General features: G+C 40.1%; 2 protein-coding genes across 11 annotated transcripts in view; one reads left to right on the top strand and one right to left on the bottom strand.

Annotated features, from left to right (window-relative positions):
• ABCG2 (ATP binding cassette subfamily G member 2 (Junior blood group)) overlaps positions 1 to 17,739 on the top strand; it is a 28,738-nt gene extending 10,999 nt beyond the window's left edge. For 4 of the 8 annotated variants that reach the window (XM_015624959.3, XM_015624958.3, XM_015624955.3 and 1 more), the window contains 8 exons: positions 801 to 1,051; positions 2,678 to 2,760; positions 3,585 to 3,674; positions 4,289 to 4,413; positions 5,328 to 5,482; positions 6,370 to 6,459; positions 7,166 to 7,263; positions 17,354 to 17,739. In XM_015624959.3, coding sequence (XP_015480445.1) covers positions 801 to 1,051; positions 2,678 to 2,760; positions 3,585 to 3,674; positions 4,289 to 4,413; positions 5,328 to 5,482; positions 6,370 to 6,459; positions 7,166 to 7,263; positions 17,354 to 17,516 — 1,055 coding nt within the window. In that variant the 3' untranslated portion in view covers positions 17,517 to 17,739. Of the gene's footprint in view, positions 1 to 800; positions 1,052 to 2,677; positions 2,761 to 3,584; positions 3,675 to 4,288; positions 4,414 to 5,327; positions 5,483 to 6,369; positions 6,460 to 7,165; positions 7,264 to 7,756; positions 8,468 to 17,353 lie in introns of those variants that run through there. The other 4 variants (XM_033513575.1, XM_015624956.3, XM_033513576.1 and 1 more) reach the window with 3 other exon arrangements.
• Positions 17,740 to 18,094: 355 nt separating this feature from the next.
• PKD2 (polycystin 2, transient receptor potential cation channel) overlaps positions 18,095 to 25,885 on the bottom strand; it is a 28,314-nt gene continuing 20,523 nt past the window's right edge. For all 3 annotated transcript variants that reach the window (XM_015624954.3, XM_015624953.2, XM_033513574.1), the window contains one exon: positions 18,095 to 20,816. In XM_015624954.3, coding sequence (XP_015480440.1) covers positions 20,583 to 20,816 — 234 coding nt within the window. In that variant the 3' untranslated portion in view covers positions 18,095 to 20,582. The remainder of the gene's footprint in view (positions 20,817 to 25,885) is intronic.

Here is a 25,885-nt window from a genome sequence, read left to right as displayed (position 1 = left end):
GTTATGGCTTGACTATTTTACCTAATGGAACAGTTTTTTCTGCTAGGAAATTACTGTTTTCTTTCCTCTGAGCAGGGTGGAAAGGGGTAGAGATAGGGTATCACTGCTCACCTGATGTTTCCCTGAAGTTGTGCTAAGACAGAAATTTTCCCCAAACTAATGAATCAGCTCTCTCCTATTTGTTGGAGCATGCTTTCTCATACTTTTCTGCTGCAACTTATTAATAGCTCACTCTCTTTTCACAGGAGTGAAAAGGCAAATGAAGTAATGAATATGCTGAGTGCCCAAACACAGTTTCACTACACCTTTACCAAAGGAGCAGCCATCATTTTACAAAAATGCTCTGATCAGGGTCTGGCAAATATTCTAGCTGGCAACACACATCATACCTGTCACTGGAAAAGCTCACACTGTACAGCAGTTGAGAAAAAAGGAGGTTCAGCTGAAATTTATTTATGACCAAAGTAGACACATGCAGGATTACCTGGATCTAAAATTCTGGGAAGTCCAGGATTATGTCATCAGACACTTACAGAAACCTTTGGGAGCAAAGGGGATGCAAAAATCACATTTTAATTAAAAGCCATGTTGCTGCTAGGTTGCAACTCCCTGGGCAGACTAGGTTTTGCCTGGTCAGCGAGCTGAGAGGCTGCTGCCTGTGGGACAGGTTGCATAGACAATCACAGAGGTTTGGTCTTATTTATACCAACTCTTTTGAACTATCTGCTATGGGACTGAGTGCAGTAAACCCCTGGAACTATGTGTGCATCTTAGTTCTTCTGTTTTTTTAATCTTTCCAGCAGAGAGCACTGAAGAACCCTCTGAATATGATAAAACCTTGGCTGAGCAATTAGCAGAAAAATACTCTAACTCTACCTACTACCTAGAAACAAAAGCACATTTAGAGAGCATTTCTTCAGGAAGTAAAAAGAAAGCCAAAGGAGTTTTCCGGCAAATCACATATGCCAATTCCTTCCTCCACCAGCTGAAATGGGTGTCAAGGCGCACATTTAAAAACCTGATAGGAAACCCTCAGGCTTCCATAGCTCAGGTAAGGCTATTGGTATCTATAATTTTGTGGTATATGTTGAATTTATTTGGCTCCTGGATTACTGGCTAAGTCACTGGGATAGTTTTGCCTCTTGATATTTTGACTGCAGTAAGCATCTGATGAAAAAGTGCTTGAGGTCTAGGAGTCTGGGGATAGGAGGTGTCCTGAATGCTCCCAAATGTGGGACTGTTCAGTAATTAATTTCGGACTAATGAAAACTCTTGGGAGGCAAGACATGTCCCAACAGGGCATTCAGCTGCTCCCGGCCAGGAGCACATTATGTCCCAAATAGTTTCACAGATTTGCTCAAGAACATTCTTCAGATTTGACTCATTGTCCAGGCTTGGCACTGAGGGGTTTGGCCTCAAATCCCCTCCCCCACCAGGAAAAGTTAACAAACTGCATTTGCATACTTAATTAAACAGCACAAAATGAAGTGTTGGCTCAAGTTGCAGTCTCATAATGTGTGTGCTGTTTGGTCATTTGACTGTTCATATTGGTGATAATGTCATGTGGATAAGATGTCATGAAGTCCACAATGGGGTCTGACACCCACCATGAAAGATCATCACTGGCTCTGTTTTTGTTGCTTTTTCTGAAGGATCAACACCAAAAGTGTTGACTCCTTCAGAGCTGCACATTGCTTTCAAAAATGAAGAATGCTGGCCTCTGCAGAGTGACTAATCCTCGGGAATCTCCTAATTCATGACCCAAACTCTGCAGCCACAGAACCACTAAAACTCCCACTGCAACTCTCGGCAGTTCTGGAGAGACCAATAGAGAAACTGGGCTATAGCCAGGGGTATAAATTATCTTCATCATGTTTTATATAATGAATGAATAAATGGTTGGTGGGGAGGTAAAACAAGTCCAGAATCCCTGAAGTTCAAAAGGCTTTGAGTACGTGTGTGTGCCTGTATGTTGATACTATGGAGATCCTTAATAATTGCTTTGTAAAAGCCTGACCTTGTGACAAGAATTAGGCTCTCAAGAACCTCCTTCATAGCCCAAGGTTAATGGTCCTGACTTGTTTCTCACAATCTTTTTCATCTCCCACCCTCATTAGGGGTGGATTTGTCCAGCATTCTTTTAGGGGTACATGGCTCATTAAGCCTTTTCTTCATTAATCTGCTCCAAAATGGTCTTGAAATGATCCCTGCCTTCCACCACAACTGGTTTAGGAGCTGAATTATCCCTGACATTTGCTCCTTTCAGCAGATCTTAGTGAGAGTGTACCAGGATCAAGTAGTTTAAGGGTGTTAAGACTCATGCATTGCTCGGGCTTAAAAATGACAGAACTGCCTGATACCATTGTTTTCCTGAGCTTTTTGTCATTTTATGCATTTAGCAGTTAAAAAGTGTAATGCACACACTTCAGTCTTTTAAATGACAGCCTTGAGGAAGATGTTATCTTTGCTATTTAAATAGTTACTGACTGCAAATATCAGTGTATCTACAGCCCTGTTGTAGCATCTCCTTAAAAACAACCCCATGAGTAAGATGTATGATAGAACCCAGTAATTACACACCGTGGAGCATGAAAATAAACAGTCATCCTCATCCTGGCAGTCAGGAAAACCTTTGAAGCAATGAGAATGATACTTCCCTCCTCTTTTTCCCGTTTAGCTTTTTATTACAGCATTCCTGGGGCTGATTGTAGGTGCCATTTTCTTTGGACTTGAGGAGAACTCCGCTGGACTACAGAACAGGTCAGTCAGTCTAGGCAATGGATATTCAAAAATTTTATAAAAAGGAGCTTAAAATGTTTTTAAAGGAAATGCTTCCCTTCACATCAGTAAGGCCAAGCCCATGTGACTTGGAAGTGAGCATGTGATTTTGTTCCTCTAGCAAGGTCCCTGCAGAACTGAGAAGGTTAAAACACACAGACTTGTGGCTATATAAACGTAGGTAACTAAAGCTGTAATCTTGCAACAGGTTCTATTCACGCAATTCAATTTACCAGCAGTAAGAGATTTTCAAATTATGCTGCTCTATGTATCATTTTGACATCTGTATGTACCTGACCTGACACATGAGTTTGCCACTATGAAACCTCTGGGTTCTTAATCCTGAAACACTTCTGTTTGTTTCAAAACCACCCAGTTTTAAATTGAGTGGGAAGTGCCTTAAATTTTTGTGGAAAATGTGAAAACTACTTCTCACACTGTTGAATTGGTTCCTCACAGTTTGCAGCAGACAAATGCCTTCCCAATCTGAGAATATTTAATGTGTCAGGAAATGACATTGAGAAAAAAACCAAACCACAGCCCCTCAAAAAAAAATTCAGTTGATTTTCTATTTTTTACCTGCATCAGAGAATGTACTATCATCATTACATGCCAAAACCAAATATTGACTGTACCACATCTATGTCAGGCTTGTTACAGACTCAGACTTGTAGCCAAGACTTTTACGATGGATTTTGGGAAATGCAAAACTTCATGCACTGCAGGTGGATTTGTGTACTCTGTTGTGGAAACACTACATGTACATTCCATTTTAAATAACAGCCCACTGTTTTGCTATTTTGCAGAGTGGGTGCAATGTTCTTTCTGACCACCAACCAGTGTTTCAGCAGTGTCTCAGCTGTTGAACTCTTTGTTGTGGAAAAGAAGATATTTATGTAAGTAAAACATACAGAAAGGTTACCAGGCTCTGCTGTTAGACTGTGAGTTTGTCTGACATGCTGTAAATGTCATTTAAGTACAGCTGGTGCAAAATTTTCAAATTATTTCACTAATAGTGCTCATTGCAACTGTACTCTGTTAGTCTGCTAGTGAGTTGTCAGCAAACCCCCCAAAAGGTACTTATGATTACAAATGACTCAGAGTTTAAGATTGACACATTAGGGAAAAAATCTTGAATACTCAGTTTTGGCATTGATAAATAAGTTTGTGACTTGCTAGTGAGGGTAAAAAATATCATCTGACTGGATTCTTTAAAGCGATGCATATTATTCTGTATAAAATACGAAAATTATTCAGACTTTACCCTCTCTGTCTCGATGACATGACACATAAACTTACTAAAAATTATGTGTACAAATACCCACGTTCATTTGCATATGAAAATGTCACCACTTCTATAGTGTGTAGGCTTACTGGAAAGTTGCATTACAGCCTAAATATGAAAGAGTTTCTTCCAGTTTGAGCTAGAATTCATTTGTCAAGAGGTGAAAATTGAACTGTGTTTTAGTGGTTAAATCTGTGATGTGCTGTACCTATCTCTGTGTTCCAGACATGAATATATCAGTGGGTACTACAGAACATCTGCATACTTCCTAGCAAAGCTGATGGCTGATTTAATACCCATAAGGACTGTGCCCAGCGTCATCTTCACCTGCATAGTTTACTTCATGCTAGGCAAGTATGGTCTCCTACCATCTCATTCCAGCCCTCTAACAAATCATCATGACTCATGCACCTCATATATGTGTATTCATACATGGGTATTTATATAGGCTAAAGCCCTACACTGGTGTGGCAGTGGCCACTGAGCTTACTTTTAGAACACCATCTTGTTTTCTACAGAAAAGACACAAAGATTTAAGCGTTCATCAGAGAATCTGTGACACATCTCATCTCTACTGTCCCTAGAAGGAAGCCACAATCATTACTACATAGTTTTGATTTCTTCCTTTTCATCTGTGGCCTTCTTGGCTTCTGATGACTTTAACAAGACACTTTTCTGATCCTTGCAAGAACACCTAAAAAAAAAGGTTTTGTTTTAAGATATTAATACTGCATGAATTAATACCAGCTTGTTGGCTTTGCCCTGAGTTTTTTCCCTAAGGAGTAGGAAACAAGGCCACATCAGGAAGAGGCTCTCAAACTGTGGAAATGGAATGAGACAGACCTTGCTACTGAATCCATAGCCATCTCAAGGCTGCTAGTTTCTTTAGGGGAGCTCTCTGCTGGAAACTAGTGAAATGCTGTATAGCTGCTGCTCAAGGAAGTGCACTGGAAGTTTTTCTTCTGATGGACAACTTGCAGGCACTTTGGATGTGTGAAGTACAGTACTTCTACACATTCTACTATTTCAGTCTTACTGCAGTGTTGGGTATCCTACTTATTCATCCTGTCTTCCACTGTTAGAACAGACACATAAGAGCTGTCACGAGCACCACAACAGTCTTGGGTCTCAGTGACACAGCCTGTGCTGGCAGACAAGGTGTAATTTGTAAGCAGGACACACTAGGAAAGTCAGGATAGTGTTCAGGTTATAGCAGAGCTTTCAGCAGGATCATTCTGAATCCCCTCTTGTTCTGATCTTCAAGGTTTGAAACCAACAGTAGAAGCCTTCTTCACAATGATGTTCACCCTCATGATGGTGTCCTACACAGCCACTTCCATGGCACTTGCCATTGCAGCAGGACAGAGCGTGGTCGCTATAGCAAACCTACTCATGACTGTTGCCTTTGTTTTTATGATTGTGAGTAGCACTGTTCAGTTCTCTAGACTGGATCATGAAATCCCAGAAATGCTGAAATCCAGAAACCCTACTAGCATGGAGTTCAGCTGAATTCTGCAAAAAGTCTGTTGCAGCCAACATATCCTGATTTGTCTGATTTGAGTATCTAGATGCTGTGGGGTGGAATATTCTGATTTATCTTTTGAATGAACAAGAAGTGGGGGACTGGAGTGTTGGATGCGAGGAGGAGAGTGGTTCCTCTGACTTTCTCTCTGCGGCTCTGGCAGACAGAAAACTGCCTGGAAAGTAGGAAAGCCACTTAAGGCTACATTTAATTCTCTCTCCCCTAACTTTGTGAAAGGCAAATGCGTCTGGCTGAGAACATGACCTGCAGCCTCCTGCTTTCTGAGACCACTATCTCAGCTGTCCTCTTCAGTTGCAGAGCCCACCTTGGGCATGTTAAATTGGACAACACACAGCCACAGTCAGGAGACAGGCACCTTAGATGAGGCAGAGCTGAACTTACAGCCAAAATCCATATTACCTCAGACACAGGGCACACAGGCAACACCCAGAGCAGTCCCACACTGAGGAGCAGCAGAGAGTTCATACAAACCCATGTGGGACCCCCAGACAGGAAGCATGTGTGTGTACTGCACAGGGGAAAGCATTCCTTGTTACTTGCTTCAGGGGAAGGACCTGAGGTTATGGCCCAAAGCTTGGTAACATATAAATCCTTCCCTTTTGTTGTTCTACTGGAAGAGTTTCTTCCTCAAGGAATGTTTTCCCATTCCTTTCTATCTGAAGAAGCAGTCAAGAGCTAGAGAAGAACACATGATAAAAGCATGTAATTTGTAGTTTATTTTTCATGTTATTGTGGCTTTTTTTTTGGTAATTATTGCCTTTAGATTTTCTCTGGGTTGCTGGTCAATCTCACTAGCGTCATGTCCTGGCTCTCCTGGCTCAAATACTTTAGCATCCCTCGCTATGGAATGACAGTAAGTGCTCTGATTTCCTGTGTACAAACCTGGAAATGGTTTGCTAGAAAGGAATCTGTTTAATCATGATAAAGAAATCTTCAAACTTGGCCTAATGTGCAAAAGGAAAGCTAATTAAGTACAATAGCCTCAGACTGTTGTAGAGTATCTTGAAACAAGAAGGTCTTCTTATCAGCCAGAATCCACTGCAGTTTAGAAGAGCTCATTTCTGTAATTTGGAAACATCTCATATGAGAGACGCAGCTACTACATCCACTGGACTTCAGCTGAACAGAAATGTCTCAAAGTAAAAAACAATGTTATCCCCACCCAAAAAAGTAAAAATCTTCTGTTTGTCTTTTCCATCAATCAAACAAAAACTTGTCTGACTAAAGCTGTCCTCCTAATCTGTGAAAATTTAAGCTAGAGTGATGTTTTGCAGAGAAATCTGGGCTTTACTGTGCCTGTGCAGAACTAGTCAGGCCAGGGGGGGTGGTAAATCCTGTTGTGGTACATACTTTACCAGGTGTGTACAGGCTGCATACATTCCTCTCTTAAAAGAAAAAAAGAACTCTGCTACTCTGCTAAAAAATGGGGATTTGGCAAATATAATACTGATACCAGAACATTTTTAGAATTAATTTTAATTGGATTATATCTCATCTTGTTAATGTATCACTCCTTTAACTACTAATTTTTGTTGTCATTGTTTCCTTTATTTTAAAAGGCTTTACAGATCAATGAGTTGACTGGTCTGAACTTTTGTGGCAGCAGTAACAGCACAGTTTCAAGCAGTGACAGTAGATATCAAAAGACAGGCCTGATGTAAGTATTTTGGTACACTGAAATGAATCCCACCATTAGTAACTTCAGAAGTCCTAGAACATCAGTCTGAGTATCAGAGATACTCACTGATGACCAGAGAATCTGTGAGTTTTTATATGGAAAAGGAACCTTTGAATGGGTTTTTGCATTCTTACTGCATGGAACATTCTGCTTGTTGTCATATTTAGTATTTATAACCCTAGAAATATCTGGAATTATGCTTCTTACTTTTCTTTAAATTGTATTTAGTGAGAGCTATGCACACACACACAATTGTACAGCCTCACAAAATCCTTTTCAGCTTCCTATGTGAAACTGGAGCTACAAGAAAAGAAAGTTTACAAATGGAAAATTAACCACTGACATTTAGCTGGTGTTTTCCCGGCCTACTACACACATGCAACCACACTGCAACTTCTAGACATCTTCCTAAATCCTGCTGACTGGTTTATAAAATGACTAAGTTTATCAATGTGTGTGTATTTATCTGTAGGGCATGCACTGGAGAGGAGTATCTGGAGAGTCAAGGTATCGATGCGAGCCCCTGGGGCCTGTGGCAGAACCACCTGGCTCTGGCCTGCATGACACTAATCTTCCTTACCATTGCCTACCTCAAACTGTGCTTCATGAAGAAGTTCTCTTAAAACCAGAGGGAAAGATGCAATTCCCACTGTTCAGTAGTTTGCAGCTGTAGTAGTTGTGCAACTGACTTGATTACTTTTAAAGACACCTTTTTTTTTACTTTTATTATTACCCAATCCAATGACATGAATGGCATCCTTGTATATTAAATATGTTATAAAGTCATATTATAATATTGGCTTTTCACAATTATTGAGATGAATGTTATATGTATAATGTTAAAATGGCTTTGCTGTGTGAATGTATTTTTTCCTTCTCCTGCTATTAGCAAAAAATTTAGGCATAAGTGGTAATAGTTGATATAGCATCCTTGAACTGCTGCCAGTTAGGATGAACTCCAGTGAACAGATGATGGGGACCTGGCTACTATCAACACTCACCTCCTGTGGAAAGAAGGAGCCAAAGCCCAAATTAAAAGATGCAAAGAAGAGGATTAAAACCACAAGCCAAGAAATGTGCATGCTCTAAAAAGGCAGATCCAAGGAGTGGCCATGCTAAATAGTTCCTGGAAGATGTAAACTAATTAATGGAAAAGTTTGAATATGCATAAAGTCTATGAATATGTGTTGTAGTTAGTTTATTTAATTTTGTTAAAGGTTCGTTAAAGCTTGTTGGTATGTTCTTGTTTCCCCCTATTGATTGTATTGATTTGGCCCCAGTTATCAGTTATGTAAACCCCTCCTATTTTTCCTGAATGTTCCCTGCCAGTCACCTTAGCCCTGCCCCTACTCCCTATCAATCATTGTAAACCCCACCCCTTCATTCAGATTCTTCTGTGTCAATCATTTTTCCCTCGAGACTCCACTGGTTAATGTATCTTGTTCCCTCCCTCTGTGTATTCCTATTGGCCCTGAATTTGAGATCCCCTCCCCTTATTCTTCCCCTCGAGATTCCCCATTGGTGCATGGTTTGTACCCTCCCTTGGAGATTGGGCAGTACTTAACTCCTTGCACAGCAGTGCAGGAGGCTCTCTCGGACCTGCCTCCTTCAGTTGTGGATCCCTTGTTTTACCTGACCTAATAAAACCATTGCTGGGAACTTAAATCCAAGAGAGACTCCTCTACTTTCTTGCCTCCACCCGTGCACCACAGAGCTTGGGGTGGCCCAAGACTCTGGAGGTTTCGCTGAGGGAAAAGCCTACTCCCCAGTGATTTCCCACTTGGTGCCTGCCTGTGCTGGAGTGCAAAAGACCACTGTAGAGCTAGCCGGAGCTCCAGTGCAGTGCTGCGTTGCATCAAGGTGATGCAGCAGAAATGGAATATAAAGGGTGTTCCCAAACCACCCGGAGTGCGCTTGTCAGAGCATCAAGCATCCAGGTGTTAATCTTTGCTTTATTATCTGTGTCTCTTACTGTCTTTATTAAACTTCTAAATTTTACCAGGAGAGTGAACCTCATTTTTCACAAATACTTACTGATAATTTACTCTTCCAAAATGTCTAGCACAGCTCACTCCTCTTTGTCACAAAAGTGTGCAGCTATTCATTTCTTCAGAAGACTATTCAGTCTTTCTGCATGTTCTAGCTATGAAATCGTCAAACACTGTACCTAATGTTTAGTGGCTTAACGTGAAAAAAATAGTGAATCCATACTTTAATTGGCGCCTACCTTCACCAGGAAGCAACTCAGTCCAAAGCAATGCTTATCAGGACACCAACACAGTCTCAGTTGCTGACATGATCACAGGATATGTGAGACAGGGCCAAAATCCCTTCCATCCCAGTGCCTTTTTCTATTTGGGAATTGTGAAATACAAGGCTCACTCTCCTGGTAAAATTTAAAAGTTTAATAAAGGACAGTAGGAGACAATAAGACAAAGTTTAACCACCGGGTGCTTGGCATTCTGTCAAGATTACACCTGCTATTTTGGAGACACTTTTTATATACCTTTTCTATCGCATCAGCCTATTGCATATTCATAAAAATTATACAGATTTAAACTTTTCTCAAAACTAGTTTACATGTTACAAGAACTGTTCAGCATGGCTCCTCCTCAGGACCATCTTTTTAAAGCATGCGCATTTCTTGGCTGTGGTTTTAGTCTGTTCTTATTATCTCCTCCAGCTTGAGTTCTGGTCCATACTTTCTTCAGACAGTAGGTGCTGATAGTTGGCATATCAGTAGCAGGATCTTCATCATACATTCGTTGGATGTTATCCCAACCAAGCAGGCTGTTCAGTTACCACAAGCATAACTATATCAGCTATTTCACTACTATGTCTAAGCAAAAGTACAAACTATATTTTATAGCGAAGTTACTTTATACATATAGCATCTATTACTTTATATATATAGTATCCATTTTAATATTTGCAAAAAGCCAATATTATGTATCTATAACAGGAATCATTACTGCTCTAGAATGTATTGATGCCATCAAGCCTTTCTTGCCTCACTCAAGTGGTAGAAGCACTGTTTTTTTAAATAAAGGTGTTTCTTAGAGTGACAGTTCCTATAATCCTTGTCTTGAAGTTTGTATTTCCTCTGCATAACTGCAAGTCATCTTCACTGTCCCATTAGAGCTGCTATCATGAGTACTTCTTAGTCATTTTTATGGTGTCCAATTTAAAGTGCATGACTGAACAAGATGGTAGCACCTTTGTAAGAGTCCACATACTGCAGCAACCCCTTCCTGCCAGGCCAACTTTTCCCTGGCCATGTGCAGCAGTACTAGCTCATTTCCTTCTGTCTTGGTTTAGAAGACAGGTGTCTGGTAGGGAAGGCAGGAGCCTCCTTTGGAATGAAAAATGTAGACTCCCTCCCTCCAAATTACTATAATTTTGAAGTCAAGGGGCTTTCAGGCAGAGATCTGGGGATAGGAACAACAGTTCTTTACTAGTATGTATAGCAAGGCAAACAAACAACAATAACTACAGCATTAACAGCAAAAGAGTACCAGGGACCCCTTTATAAACCATTTCTATTGCATCAGTCTGTTGCATATTCATAAGCAGTTATGCATAGTCAAACTTTTCTAAGAGCTGTTTTGCATGGCCACTCCTTGGGTCTGCCTTTTTAGAGGATGTGTATATCTTCATTATCACCTTCAGTTTGGGCCTTGGTCCATTCTCTCCACAGATGCTAGGTGTTGGTAATTGGCATGTCATCAGCAGGGTCCCCATCATATGTTCACTAGATGTTATCTCAGACAAGCAGACAGCTCAAGCATGACTATCAGCTATTCCACTACTATGCCCAAGTTTAGTTAAAATAAAAACTATAGCAAAACCACTTTAATAATATATATATATGTTGAAAGACCCCCGAGCTGTTCACCAGTCTTCACAGAAGTGAATGCCATTTATTTCTATCTTTACCACACCTTTTATAGGGTTCTACAGGGTCTGCGGGCAGAGCAAGCTACTATTGGCTAGTACACATAAGTTTACATTCTTATCCTTGTACACAGGAACATTGTTTTACTTTCTACATGCAAGTTTCAAGGATTCTAGCCTTTAATATTGCGACTTATCCCAGAGGCTGGTTTGTGCAGACAGACCTTTACCAATATATAAAATACAGCAACATATATATATGACATCCATTCCAATATTTTGTGAAAAGACAGTATTATAGTATGTATTTATAACAAGGCTGAACAGACCAAGTGACCTCAGCTACTCCTCGCATGCTTCCCCTCCAGACCCTCCACCTTCTCAAGGCCTTTCTGCCTTCGCTTATAACGCCACTCCTTGAGAATGGTTGTAATTCTGTCTATTAGGCAGTTCTCGTATGTTGTAAATTTAACATCTTCATACATATGACATTAGGATTTATGTTGATCTGATCACTAATTATTGTATTGCTTTGTTGGTAAGATGTTGTTGCTGGGGAAAATGAAAGCATCAGAGCACAAAAAATTGTCTCAGAGTGTTCTGTACCTTTAGCTTAGCCCTTTTTAAGCAGAAGGAAACACTGAGGAGATAACAGCTATGTGGTTATTCTAAAAAAATTGACAGGAACTCCAGGTCCTGGTACTACAAAGAAATGAAAATAGAATTTTTGCCTTTGGAAAAAAAAAAATCATGCCAGATTTTAAAATGTAGACATCTACAGCCCATCTAATTGCAGCTGGTCCTTATAATTTCAACAAGTTATAATCGTGATCACAGACTGTGTTCCAGTCATAAAAGAAAATAATTTCAGTATACAGCAGTGGTTTCTGAAAAAGAAAATAGTCAAACTAAGTTGAATTACTCCCATTTTGAACAGGCTTTGACACCATATTGCACAGATAATGTTTACTACAAAACTCTGAAATTTTCTTGCATTCCACTACTTATTTCAGCAGCTGGTCATCTATAAGAATGTATTTACATAAAAGAAATGTTTCTTCCAGTACTGTCCAACACTTAACTCTGTACACTCATAAAATTCTATACCTCGGTTGCATGAGCTAAAATTACAGTAGTAGTCACACTAGACTTCTCTGTCACAACATAGGCTTGAAATTAAGATTTTGTTTTTCTCTTTTTGTCCAGCACTGCACTTCATGTGTTCTAATGAAAGGTACCACTGCCCACGGCAGGTGATCTTTAAAGTCCCTTCTAACTCAAAAATTCTATTATTCTATGATATACCTGGTTCTCCCCTTTAGTTTGGGGCAGATCAGTACAACTACATTGCTTGCACAAGCCAGGAGACATATCATCTCTACAATAACTCTAATATACTTTTACAAGCAGTGTAAGCAGGGGGGAAAAAGACTATTAGAAGGGAAATGAGTCCTGAATCCCTGAAGTTCAAAAGGCTTTGAGTACGTGTGTGTGCCTGTATGTTGATACTATGGAGATCCTTAATAATTGCTTTGTAAAAGCCTGACCTTGTGACAAGAATTAGGCTCTCAAGAACCTCCTTCATAGCCCAAGGTTAATGGTCCTGACTTGTTTCTCACAATCTTTTTCATCTCCCACCCTCATTAGGGGTGGATTTGTCCAGCATTCTTTTAGGGGTACATGGCTCATTAAGCCTTTTCTTCATTAATCTGCTCCAAAATGGTCTTGAAATGATCCCTGCCTTCCACCACAACTGGTTTAGGAGCTGAATTATCCCTGACATTTGCTCCTTTCAGCAGATCTTAGTGAGAGTGTACCAGGATCAAGTAGTTTAAGGGTGTTAAGACTCATGCATTGCTCGGGCTTAAAAATGACAGAACTGCCTGATACCATTGTTTTCCTGAGCTTTTTGTCATTTTATGCATTTAGCAGTTAAAAAGTGTAATGTACAGAATTTAATGAAAATTCCTCTTCAGTTTGATTACACTTTGACAGCATGTGATTTAATCTGGACTCTTGGAAACTTCAAAAGACTTACTTTTAGTTAGGTTTTAGAGCATGCAATCTAGTCAAAGATTTTTCTTTACATCCTCTGTCTGAACAACTTCAATTAAAATAAATCACAAGTGGAGGGTTGTTGCTTTCTAGAGCGTTATTAAACTCATTTAATTCAATTAGTCTGAATGAAACTTCATTATAGTAATCTTATAAGATACCACTTTTAAATTTTATTTCTTTCAGTACAGAAACTAACGGTTTGATATTTTCTGTGCCAGTAACTGAAAGTAATTTTTCCTTGTAGTGAATGTGCATGACGGCAAGAACAGATAGCAAACTGGCTAGATCACCCAGTTGAAGTGGTCATATCCTAGCAAGAATATTTAAAACTTACACAGTTTCTGAATGCTATAATTCAGAGGAGCCTGAAAAAGCTCTGTAATTATTTATTAAGAGGAAGAAAACAGTAAAAGGCAACTTAATGCTAATAGGAGCCTAAGGAGTAAACTTGTATTAATTGAGAGCTTTTATATATGCAGAATATAATTTAAATGGTTATAGTTTATATTATATTATATTAATATTTTTATAGAATATAATGTAAATATATAATTTAAATAATAATAAAAGAAATATAATATATTTTCTATTTATGTTATTATTTATTATTATAGTATTATTTATAATGACATTATTTTTTATTATATCATTATATAAAATATATATCATATATATAAAAAGAAGAATGCAGAAGGGCACTGGTAAAACTGAAATCACTGGTATTCAATTTTATTATTTTAGCTTCTTTTTTGTGCTAAAATATTTAATAATCAATAATATCAATTGTTGGAGCAATTCTTCCAGAATAAAGAATTATTTGAGTGGAATGTGAAGGACGTTAGTAAGCCTGGTGGCAGAGGAGTATAAATGGCTTTTGATGAGGAGGCAGAAGGCTAGATAGGCTGGAAAACAAATTTCAAATTTCATAATTGATGCCTTATTTTCAAAACTGACACTGAGTTGTTTAATTAATTCTGTAAAAAATTTGCACATACTTGGACAACTGCATGATACAGGCTGCTGACTTTTCAAATGACATATGTAAAAGGCCCATGACACTGACTTTGGGATTGTGACTTATTTTTCACAGTGTACCAAGGGTTTATAAATTGTATTTGTTCAACCAAAGATTTAACAAGTGCCTGAGTGTTTGCTGACCCTCTAGTTCTCACCATGGGCCTACATGTTTTACTGATGAAGCCACTACCACTGGCTGGATGCTTTGGGCTGCATAAAAAAAAAAAAAGTCATCATCTTTCTTGACTTTCGTGCTTGTAGATAAAATAAGAGCCTTTTAGTCTGTATGCTAACCACCTGTGAGGACAAACACTTGTTTAATTTGGGTTTTCCAGGAGGCATTGAGAAATGTGCTTGTAGAGTAGCATCCCACTAAAACAGAGAATAAATCAGTAGAAAGGTTCACAGTTCTGTATTGTTCCAATAAAGAGGAAAGATTGAAAAAAAATATCATAAAAGACAGAAAGAATTTATGTCAGGTGGACATTGGAAGCTAACAAAAAATAATGATAATGAATATATTCACTAGAGAAGGAAGAAAGAAAACAAGATAGCAACATCACGAAAAGTTTTAAATTATATATGTCTATCTCTTGTCTTCAGAAACTAGTTATAGATTAAGAGCTCAAAACAACAGTTTCTTTACATGTGGAAACAGATGGATAGGCTCAAGGACAGTGTAACTAGGCCTGCTGAAATAAGTAAACTCTGCTTCTCCAGTCTCATGTATTTCCTTCATATTTCAAGAGAAATAATCTTTGCCTCCTTAAGGTTTTGAATCATGTCTGGTTCATTCTCAAGAAAGCTGCCTTGCCAAAATCTTAATCACCCTGCTTTTTCAAGGACACAACACTGCAATTACTCCCTCTCTCCAGTATTATGAAATAGCCACCTGTCTTGTGATTATTTTTCCACTGACCCAGTGGGCACAAAGTCAAGTGCTGAGGATGCAATATCCAGTTCTCTATAGCTGAAGACAGGCACTGCAGGTAATGTGATAGAGGTTTTTCTGGACACACACCAGCATCATTCAAGGTGAGTAAAATGTCCTCAAATGATCCCTGTTATGGATTTGTAGTTACATATTTTCAGCGTGTGAATTTTCTCTGGGATGCTGATAAACACTACAAGTATTCAAACTTTTATTTCCTGGATGAAAAATTTCAGTATTCCTTGCTACAGTGCCAGGTTCTCTGCACACTTTATACAAATGATATAAAAGAGAACATCATAATTTGGAAAACAAAAAACAAGGTGAATAGTTTTCTCATAATAACTGGTAAATGCCATTTTTATAAGCATCAACTTTCTGCCTCTTGAACATTCAGGGAAGTGCAAGCACTCACTTTGTGTTCAGCTCTGTCTTTTTACACAAAAGGTACATAGCAGGAGGAGAGAGTATAATCTGATAATGTAACAGCAATGTCAATAAAGACTCCTGGAGTTGCTCCCCTGGGTCTTCCATGTGACACACTTCTGTGTTTGCTAAATAATCTTTGATTATGGTTTTTACAGACATGAACAATTTCTTTCAACCTAAATATTTCCCTCTATTTAAAAAATTAGTTCTCCTTTCAGATTGACCTTATTTACATCTTCCTGTGTCATAAAAAAAGGGAGAAGCCTGAACGTAAATGTTTTTCTTCTCCCAGTCCACATCTCCCTCCTCTTCTTGCTGGGCATGAATTTACAATCAGTTAAGACAGTTAAAACCCTTGTCAAACCTGTTTCTTCACTTAACTGTTTCAAATAGCTAAGCCAGTAAACACAGCTGGCCTTTATTACACAGCTGTGACATCACAGGAACAGTGAGAGAAATGGAAATTTCTTTCCAGTGCTTGTCAGCTCTGCCTTTCTGCAGCACAAGGTTTCTTGTGGCTGCATCTTTCTGCACACAGACATCTGAAACTGGGGAGTTGGGGAACTCAGTCTGACAGCATCCATCTTGGCTCCAGGAAAAGCTGATGGCAGTACAGAAGTGTGCTTACCTCAGACTTTGGAATGAACTTGTAATTTCAGGTTTAGCCTGAAAGGAGCATTCTTTTCCTTTGAGTGTTTCTCAGAGTTTACATCATACCACTCTCCATGCAACAGTGAAAAGCAGGAGCCTGAGCAGCACTTTTGGCATTTTTGGCAGAGTTAAGTTTTTATTTTGAAAATACCTCAAACGTGACTTCCCAGAAAACAAAGCCTAACTTTTCTCACTGGAATTTTTTTTTTCAAAACTAGTCTTTTAAACTTAACAGGAATTAAACCAAATTCTAACTCTGTAAGAGTTAAATATAATTGCTTTGTTTTTTATGAACAATTTTTTATGAATAATAATTTTTATGAATAATTCCTTATTAAGCATTTTGTCCCCTATGGGCCTCTGCTAATCTTTAACTCTTTCCACAACTTTGCAAATTAAATTACTGGTCTCAACTTTTGTCAAAATGTCACCAGCAAAAGTGTGGCTGATGTGAACTGTCATGATGGGTCCTTTGGCAATCTTACGGCATTTATTACTAATGACTTTTTGAGAGCCACACACCCAGTACACTCCCCACATCTCAAATCCCTTCTTGCAACCTTCCTGGCACCCCACTGCTGGCAGGCCTGCTCCAAAACATCTGAATACCAGGCTGCAGGAAATCTGCTCTCGCGCTTCCTCTAAATTCAGGCCTGTTACAGAAGGCACAAGTTTGCTGCTCTTTGCCTCTTGGATGCAGTTTCAGTCTCCCTGAGTATTCCTTGGAGTAGAAACAAAGAAGAGCTGCCAGAATCCCCAGTCCAAGGAAAACTTGTGATGCCAACTACTGTTTTAGCATTTCTGGTGATTAAGCAGCATGTTCGTAGCAGCCCTTTGATCCAAGCTGGAAGAAGTTGAGTGTGTCTTAAGGCACCAGTGTGAGGTGACACAAAACACAACTCTTTTGAATGTCAGTCTGTCACCTGAACCATTAAATTGTCACTCCACCTTTCTGTACCTATTTTGCATGATCAGTGCTTAAAACCTGGAAGTCCATGTTATACAAGTGACAATTGCTTGCAGACCTTTTATCTTAGCCTTTTTATTCCTTTTCCTCAGTTTTTTGACCAAGTTTTTCTTCTTGTTTAGATTTACTGGAGAAGAATCTTGGAATATACAAGGCATCCAAGTAATGCTTGTGGACATGGAAGATTTACTCCAAAGATCTCTTATTTCAAATATGCATCTCAAACTGCACTTCCTGAAGAAACCTTCCAAGATCAGCAATGGTACAGCATATACACAGTATTAAATAAATAAATAAAGTTCCCATTTCCCACACATTGTGGCTTTTATAGTGCACTGACTAAAGGCTTAATATTCTTAATAAATTTAGTATGTAAGTATTTCATTAAATATTGAGATTTATTGACATTAATCATTTAGTTTTTATTAATACAGTTTTATTAATACAGCTGTCCAGAGAGAACTATGGGTTCTTACATGGGAGCCTAGGCTTTCCAAGCTCTGTTCAAACCCTTCAGATGCTATAGTATTCCCTCCTGAAACAAGGGAAAAAATGAAGGGGAATAGAGAAAAAAAAGACTTAAATTACACAGCACGTAATGAAGAGACAGTTATTCGTAGCGGGAGCTGCTACCTGAAATATCAGAAAGGAGACCTGTGCATTTGCAGAAATACAAACCTGAAATAAAGTATGTTAAAAAATGATTGTTTGGGCAAAGAAGCAGTAGGATCAGCTCAGTCCTCTGTGTTCACCCTCTACTGTCTTTATTAAGTAATCTGAGAATAAGGTATGAGATAAATAAGACAAATAAAATGTAGGATTCTTCATGTTCCATTATAAAAAAACCAAGTGTAGGCACAATGTTTGCTTTGTAGATTATATGAAATGTTTATTAGGAAGTAAAGTGCTCATTTTTACAGATCAATACATTCTTGATCATTGTAGAAGACTTGCATAATTAACAGCTTCCTAATAAGACCAAACACTGTACATTACTATGCAAAAAACTGTACCTTTGTAATAAGTGACAAATGATATTATAATGTAAAACTGAAAAATGTATCAATAAAATGTTTGTAACATTTGTCAAGTGGTAATGCACTTACTGCACCTACTTAAGTGTCAACATACATGGGTACCCCACGGAAACTTATTGCACTTCAAGATGAAGTTTGTTATCAAGTAATGACATGTTACATAAATACACCCCAACAAATAAAACTATTAATGCAAACATTTTCATAATAAACATTTGGTACAAATGAAAGGTGAACTGACTTAATTTACATTTTGAAAGACACATTTTGGATATGAATATAAAGACAAGGCTCTATATATTTCAATTTCTTTGGTATTGTATTTTCTATTTTCCTTGAACACCAGTTGGCCACATGTACAGCTGGTGTTTCTTTTTGGTCTGTTTGTTTACAGTCAGAAATGCAGTTCAACACTGAAAAGCTTTCTTCAGAAAGGTTTCTGAGGTGTTAAACCCTTCAATCAAGGCAAAAGAGAGTTTAATCTGAATGCCCTCATCCCACAAAAATACCCTACCCGCTTTGGCAAGCTTATGAGGACTCTTGTGAAAGGCTATGAATTTCTTCCCAATACAGGACAAAATAACCCACACAAGAGCCACAGCTTGTTCTCCTACATGACTCTGATCCTGAGACACAGCTACTATGAAATTCCAATACTGAATTTCCTCCTCTTCCACCTTACATTAATTAGGTTTCTGCGTGTATTGCTTTCTCACAAAGTTAAAAATGGAAAGGCTTGAATTCTATTTAGTTTTAGCAAGTTCCCTGGTTAGAGGAAAGGCATTCTGAGCCACTGCTCATCCAGGCAATGCCATTGCAAGGATATATGGAACATGGAAGCTTTGCCTAAGCAGAACTCCCACAGGAGTGAAGAGATAAAAACTGCTTGTTGAAACAGAAGGCACCAACATAACATATGCTACTTATACTTTGTCAAACTGGCCTTTTTTTCCTCTACCCTACTAATAGCTGAGATGTGGTTGTTTATGTAGCTTTCCATTATCTTTTTCACCAGTCTTTAAATACCAGACAACTGTCAACTTGAGGAAAAAAAGCACAATTGACAGCCTCCCTCCTAAACCAGCATTCCACATATGGAAACACATTGCTAGGCAAAACTCCAAACACTGCCTCAGTGCTCTCTATAGGAAGCCAACAGAATTTCAATGTTGTACGTCCTTTCAAAAAGAAAGCTTCTATGACACAAAGCAGAAGAAATTAAATACTAAAAATCAGTGATTATACTACAAACACCCCCAAAAGAATCCTGTGTTGCACCTCAGCAGAAAAGTCTATGTAGAAGTGTACTTAATGATTTTACAAGTGGTTTAGTCAAATGTAAATACAGACCATATAGTTAAAATGTGATTAGAACTTCACAGGGCACAAGATCAGATTTTCCCAACTGTCAGAAACTCCTCTGCCCCTTTCTCTGTCACACCCAGGGAAAACTTAGTGTTTTTCAATTTTGTGTGTTTTTAAATAATATATTTTCTGCAAAGTAGCTGTATTTATCTAAGAAGCTCTGGAATATTTCTCCAAAAAACACTTAAATCATTAAAACATAGCATTAAAAAATGGGCACTTTGCAACATAGTTGAAAATTATTATGTTAGTTGGGTGTGAAGAGACAGCTCAAATATTTCTTCTGAAATGCATTGAGTTTCTACCACAGAATGATGTAATTTAAACTTGTACAAACTAAATGCACTTTCTTCTTCTTAAAGAAATGTACCTCTCAAAACAGGAAAAAATAGTATTTTAAATTAAGTAAAATATTAGTATACCATGAATAACTCAGAAAGAGAAGTAAAAAGTCATATTTTTTTAAAAAAAGTGCTGTTTTATCTGTCAGCTGTTATAGTGAATAAGACAAACTGATGTCGTATTACTTTAAAATTTGCTTTTAAAAGTCTTTAAAAACTGTACTTTCCAAGAGGAAGCAGAAAATTGATAGCCTTTTAGTGTTCCAGCCACTGCTTATTATTTTGTCTGAAGCTTGCTGCCCTCGTGCAAATGTTCCCAATAATATTTTTAAGGAATCAGATTTCTGTCCTGGTAGATTTTGCTCCACCCAATATCTATTCAGTTTCCTGCATTTTTGTTTCCAAGGCTGACACTCTCACTGCTGGCATTACACATGGCTTACGCAGGTTTGAAAAGGATTTGTGGAGTGAATATTTACTTTTTCCCACCTGTGAAAAATGCCTCAGTGGTCTGATCACAACGATCCCCTCATGCTGGGGAACAGCGCTGGGGTATTTGCTGGCTGAATACTGACCTGAAACATTTGGAATCACCTACAAGGCTCAAGCTACACATGGATGTTGTTCCCCCCATTTCCTGCTCCTGCATCAACACCATCTGACTGGGAAGACGATGGCCGGGAGTTCCTGGAGCGAGGTTGGCCATTCAGTCCCAGGGGTGTTCCCAGGCGATGGCTCATTTGGGAGGCCGTATCATCTGACTCCCAGCGCTCCAGCTCCTCTCGCACCAGCCGCTCCATTTGTTCCCTGTGGATTTCACTGTCCCGGCCCAGTCTTTCATCCTAAACAAATTAAAAGACACAAGCTGGAACGCAGTTTCCCAGCGGCAGTGTAGGCAAAACCTTATACAACCATAAGAAATTCTTATATCACTTGAGTACTTCCATAGGCTAATGGGGAAACAGGGATGAAACACCCAGGTTTCCACCTAGGAAAGTGCCATCCTGGGCTCCAGCCTAACCCCTTTCCTATACCCATGTGCACAGCCCCTCCATTCACTTCTGTTGTTCAAAATGGTGCCGGCCTCGTGGACAGATCCACCATTTTGAATGACCTGGTGTGATTATTTCCCGCCTTAGCCACATGTGAGCCTCCTCCTCCTCCCCTGTTCCAGGCCCCTCCCTCGCACTGAGTACCGCCCCCACACCAGGCCCTGCCTCTTCCACCATCAAACCCCTCCCTTGCACTGACCCCGCCTCCTCCGACCTGGCCCCTCCCGGTTCCTGCGCTCCCAGCGTAGAACCGGAAGTGAAGCTGGACAAGACTGGAAGGCAGCCATCTTGGGTACTACTGCCAGCCAGTGCTTCCGTGTCCATGCCAGCACAGCTCCCTCATCTCTGGAGGAAGGCAGTGATTCCTCAGATTTGGATAGCGATTCTAGAAATCACTGGGCAGAGTTATGGAAGCAAGCAGCCGGGGAAGGGAGTTGGGATATAGCTGGAAAGTTGCAAATTGTAGCAGCCCCAGTTACACTTAGAAGAGGAAAAAACCCAAAGTGGGAGTTAATTCTATACGGTGAATTAAAATAACTATGTAAAAGCATGTAAAGATTATGGGAGGAGATCACCCTATTTTAAGAACCTTTTGCAATTAAGTTTTTCTAATCAGGTACTCGTGCCACATGATCTGAAACATGTTATGTCTCTCCTCCTCTCACCCACAGAGCTTCTTGTGTGGGAAACAATTTGGAAAAAAAAAGAAGCATTATTTTTATCAATTTTTAAAATTTTTTTTTATTTATCAAAGCATTGATAAATAATTACTAAAGTGAGGTTAAGAGCAGTTAAGTGGAAATAACAAGTTTGATAAGCCACAAGAGCAGGCACAGTATATCCCCCAGAGCAGTTCTGGAGGACATTAAAAATGCTGCCCAAAATGCTTTATTCCAAACACCAGATGGCACCACCCCACAACAAAGTTTCTCTGACATTCACCAAGGCATGGATGAGACATTTATTAAATTTACAGACAGACTAAAGGACACTATTGATAAACAAGTTGACTGTCCAAAGGCTAAAGAGGAGCAGCTTAACAAACTAGCAATGTTCAGTGCTAAAAAAATCGTAACACTCCCTCCTGAACCAGAACCCACCATTCAACAAATGGTGGAAGGCTGCACCCATCTCACAACTACAGAACAAATAGTAGCCCTGGCAGTCAGAAAAGGGGTAGCTGATGCTTTTGTAGCACAGAATAAACGAAATATGAGATGCTTTAATTGTGGTGAACTGGGCCACCTCAAGGGGAAATGTGATAAAGACTTCTTACAAAAACACCCTTCCACTTGTTGTCCCTCCACTGCATGTCTGGACTGTAAAGAACATTTTAAACATTGTCCCCAGTTCCAGTATCACCAGCAGGTCCGGCCTCATCTGTCTCACCAGCAACATCCAAAAAACTTCCAGCCGAGTGTGGGGCGGCCCTGTGTTATGACACCAAATGCCAGGCCATTCTGCTCCTCCCTGCCCACCATCCCACAGAGCCAAAGTGCTGAGACATCACCTACGATGACACCTACTGTGAGAGTGAGCTCCGACTCTCCAAGGCCTACCAACAAGTTCAGGCAGGGACACAACGCACACTGGTAAGCAACTTTTCCATCCCGTTTGATGACGAGGAAATGCACCGAATTCCAACTGGTAAATTTGGACCTCCTGATGAACCAAGGGACATTTTAATTATAGGGAACTCTGTTACTGGACCAGTTTACATGTACTTCCAGAGGTACAAACTCTGGGACCAAGGGATGAGATTATTGTGACTGTTATATGTGGTGTAGACCCACCCTGGTTTTTGCCTAAGGGCACATCCATGGCACAAGCTTTTCTCATATCCACCTGGACTGATATTCTACCAGAAAACCCCATGGCTTTTTGGGCAGAGATGGTGAACCCTGACAGAACTCTTACAGAGTGTCGCTTGTTTAACAAAGGAGACAGAGTTTATCTCCCAGGTGTGGCAGATACTGGAACAGATGTCACTGTAATCGCCTGCTCCGAGTGGCCACAGGGCTGGGAACTAGTGCCAGCCAATGGAGTCATCTCTGGGACTGGAGGAGCTGCCACCTCCATGCACAGCAAATGCCCTATTCTTATTCAAGGTCCTGAAGGTCAAATTGCCACAGTAAGACCTTTTGTTGTAAGGGCACTTATCACCTTATGGGGCAGAGACATATTGTCTCAATGGGGGGCAAAGCTAGAAATCCCTTCACCACCACAGGATTTTTAGCTGGGGCCACTGCGGAGCACTACACCACTCACATGGAAAACTGATGAACCAGTGTGGATGGACCAGTGGCCCCTCTCAGAAATAAAGTTGAAGGTGCTCCAATCCCTTGTGCAGGACCAGCTGTCCAAAGGCCATAAAAAATCCATCCACTAGCCCTTGGAACACCCATCTTTGTCATTTGTAAACCAAGCAAAGACAGGTGGAGACTCCTGCAAGACCTCAGAAAAGTCAATGAAGTCATTGAGGACACAGGCTCTCTGCAGTCTGGGTTGCCTTCACCTTCAGTGCTCCCAAGAGAGTGGAAATTTGCAGTCATTGATATTAGAGATCAATTTTTTAACATCCCTCTCCATCCCAGAGATGCCCCAAGATTCTCTTTTTCCATCCCATCAATTAATAGGCAAGCCCTTCTAAAAAGATATCAATGGGAAGTCCAAGGGATGGAAAATTCTACAGCTACCTGCCAAATGTTTGTTGCCTGCACTCTCTTTCCCATCCGAGAGATACTCCCTGATGCTATAATTTTGCACTATATGGATGATACTTTAATTTGCACTGAGACTGATTATTATTTGGAGACTGTTCTCAAAAAGATTATTCAAGCCATTGAAGGTGCAGGATTTGAGATTGCTACAGAGAAAATTCAGCACACCTGCCCACGGACCTGCCTTGGACTCTGGATCAGCAAAAGGACTATCATACCCCAGCAGCTCCAAGACAACCCAAGAACCCTGAGAGACCTACACCAGTTGTGTGGAAGCATCAGCTGGGTCTGTCCATTGCTAGGGATCACAACTGAGAACTTCGCACCCCTTTTTAACCTCCTGTGAGGCTGTGATGATCTTGACTTGCCTCAAACACCTGAAGCCCAAGTAGCAATCCAAAAGGTATCAGAGGCACGATCCACAAGAGAGGCCCACCACACTGATCCTGCCCTGTCTTTCCAGCTTGTCATCTGGGGTAAGTAACCCAAATTTCATGGGCTCATTTTCCAGTGGGACCCCACTCTGAAGGACCAGCTTTTAATCAGAGTGGGTGTTTCAATCACATCAACCAAATAAGACCATCACAACACTCCAGGAGCTGATGGCTCAACTCATTATAAAGGCCAGAGCATGCCTCAAAACCATAGTGGGGTGTGAGTTCACATGTATTTACCTTCCAGTGACATTAGGCAGTCTGGGAGCTTTGCTCCAGACCAATGAACATCTCTAGTTCACTCTTGACAGCTACCCAGGTCAAATCTCTATCCACTTACCAAAATATAAACTATTCAATGCGTGTTTTAATTTAGTCCCAAAATCATTAAGGAGTAGAACTCCTTTAAAGGCACTGACTGTTTTTACTGATGGCTCTAGAAGGTCCCACAGGTCAGTTTTGACTTGGAAAAATTCTGACAACTCAAAAGTGGGAGTCCGATATTCAGATTTTTCAAGGATCTCCACAAATAGCAGAATTAGCAGTTGTTGTCAGAGCCTTTGAGAAGTTCAAACAACCCTTAAATCTTGTTCCTGATTCAGCCTATGTTGCTGGAATAGCTGAAAGAGCAGACCATTCTTTGTTAAAGGAGGTGTCCAATCCAAACTTACATAGCTTGCTCTCAAAGCTGGATTACCTCCTCTCCCACAGAGAGCAACCATATCACATTATGCACGTGAGGGCACACACTGACCTCCCAGGACCAATTACAGAGGGCAACCAAAGAGCAGATACACTGGCCACTGCAGTGCAGACCACCCTGCCAGACATTTTCAATCAGGTAAAACTGAGCCACCAGTTCTTCCACCAGAACATGCCAGCCTTTGTTTGAATGTTTAAAATCACAAGGGAGCAGGTGAGAGCAATTGTGGGCTCCTGCCCCCATTGCCAGGACTTTGCTGTGCCATCTATGGGGACCGGGGTTAATCCCCGGGGCCTTGAGAGTTTACAGCTGTGGCAAACAGATGTTACCCATTATGCTCCTTTTGGGAGACTTAAATATATTAAGGTGTCTATTGATACATTCTCTGGAGCTGTATTTGCATCAGCCCACACAGGGGAAAAGGTCAAAGATGTTACTAAACATTTTCTCCTAGCACTTTCTACCCTAGGCATTCCTTGGGCTATAAAAACAGACAATGGCCCCGCTTACACCTCCCAAAAATTCAAACAGTTTGCAAACCTATGGGGGGTCAAACACACCTCTGGCAAACCCACTCCCCAACAGGTCAATCTATTGTAGAGAGGGCTCACCACACCCTTAAAAGAGTCCTTGATCAGCAGCAAGGGGGCGTGGAAATGTTACCAAGTGTAGAAAGATTGTGTAAGGCCCTTCACGTAATCAATTTTCTTAAGAATTCATTTATGGAGCCAAATCCCCCCGTAGTCAGACACTTCTCAAACACCAGTGGAGCTCAGATTACAGAGAGGCCACCTGTACTGATCAAGGACCCCAAGTCCAATGAAATCATGGGCCCCTTTCCATTAATAACCTGGAGAAGAGGGCATGCTTGCATGTCTACAGGATCTGGCCCAAGATAGATTCCAGGCAGAAGTGTCAAACTGTACATCAAACCACCAAAACCCAGAGACACTTCTCCAGAACCTCAGAGAAAGCAGAGAGCCCAGTGTGGTGTGGAGGAGA

This window comes from Parus major, chromosome 4 (genome assembly GCF_001522545.3).
Source record: "Parus major isolate Abel chromosome 4, Parus_major1.1, whole genome shotgun sequence".
NCBI lineage: Eukaryota > Metazoa > Chordata > Aves > Passeriformes > Paridae > Parus > Parus major.
Note: the sequence above shows the minus strand (reverse complement) of the source record. Positions and strands in the feature narration are given on the sequence as shown.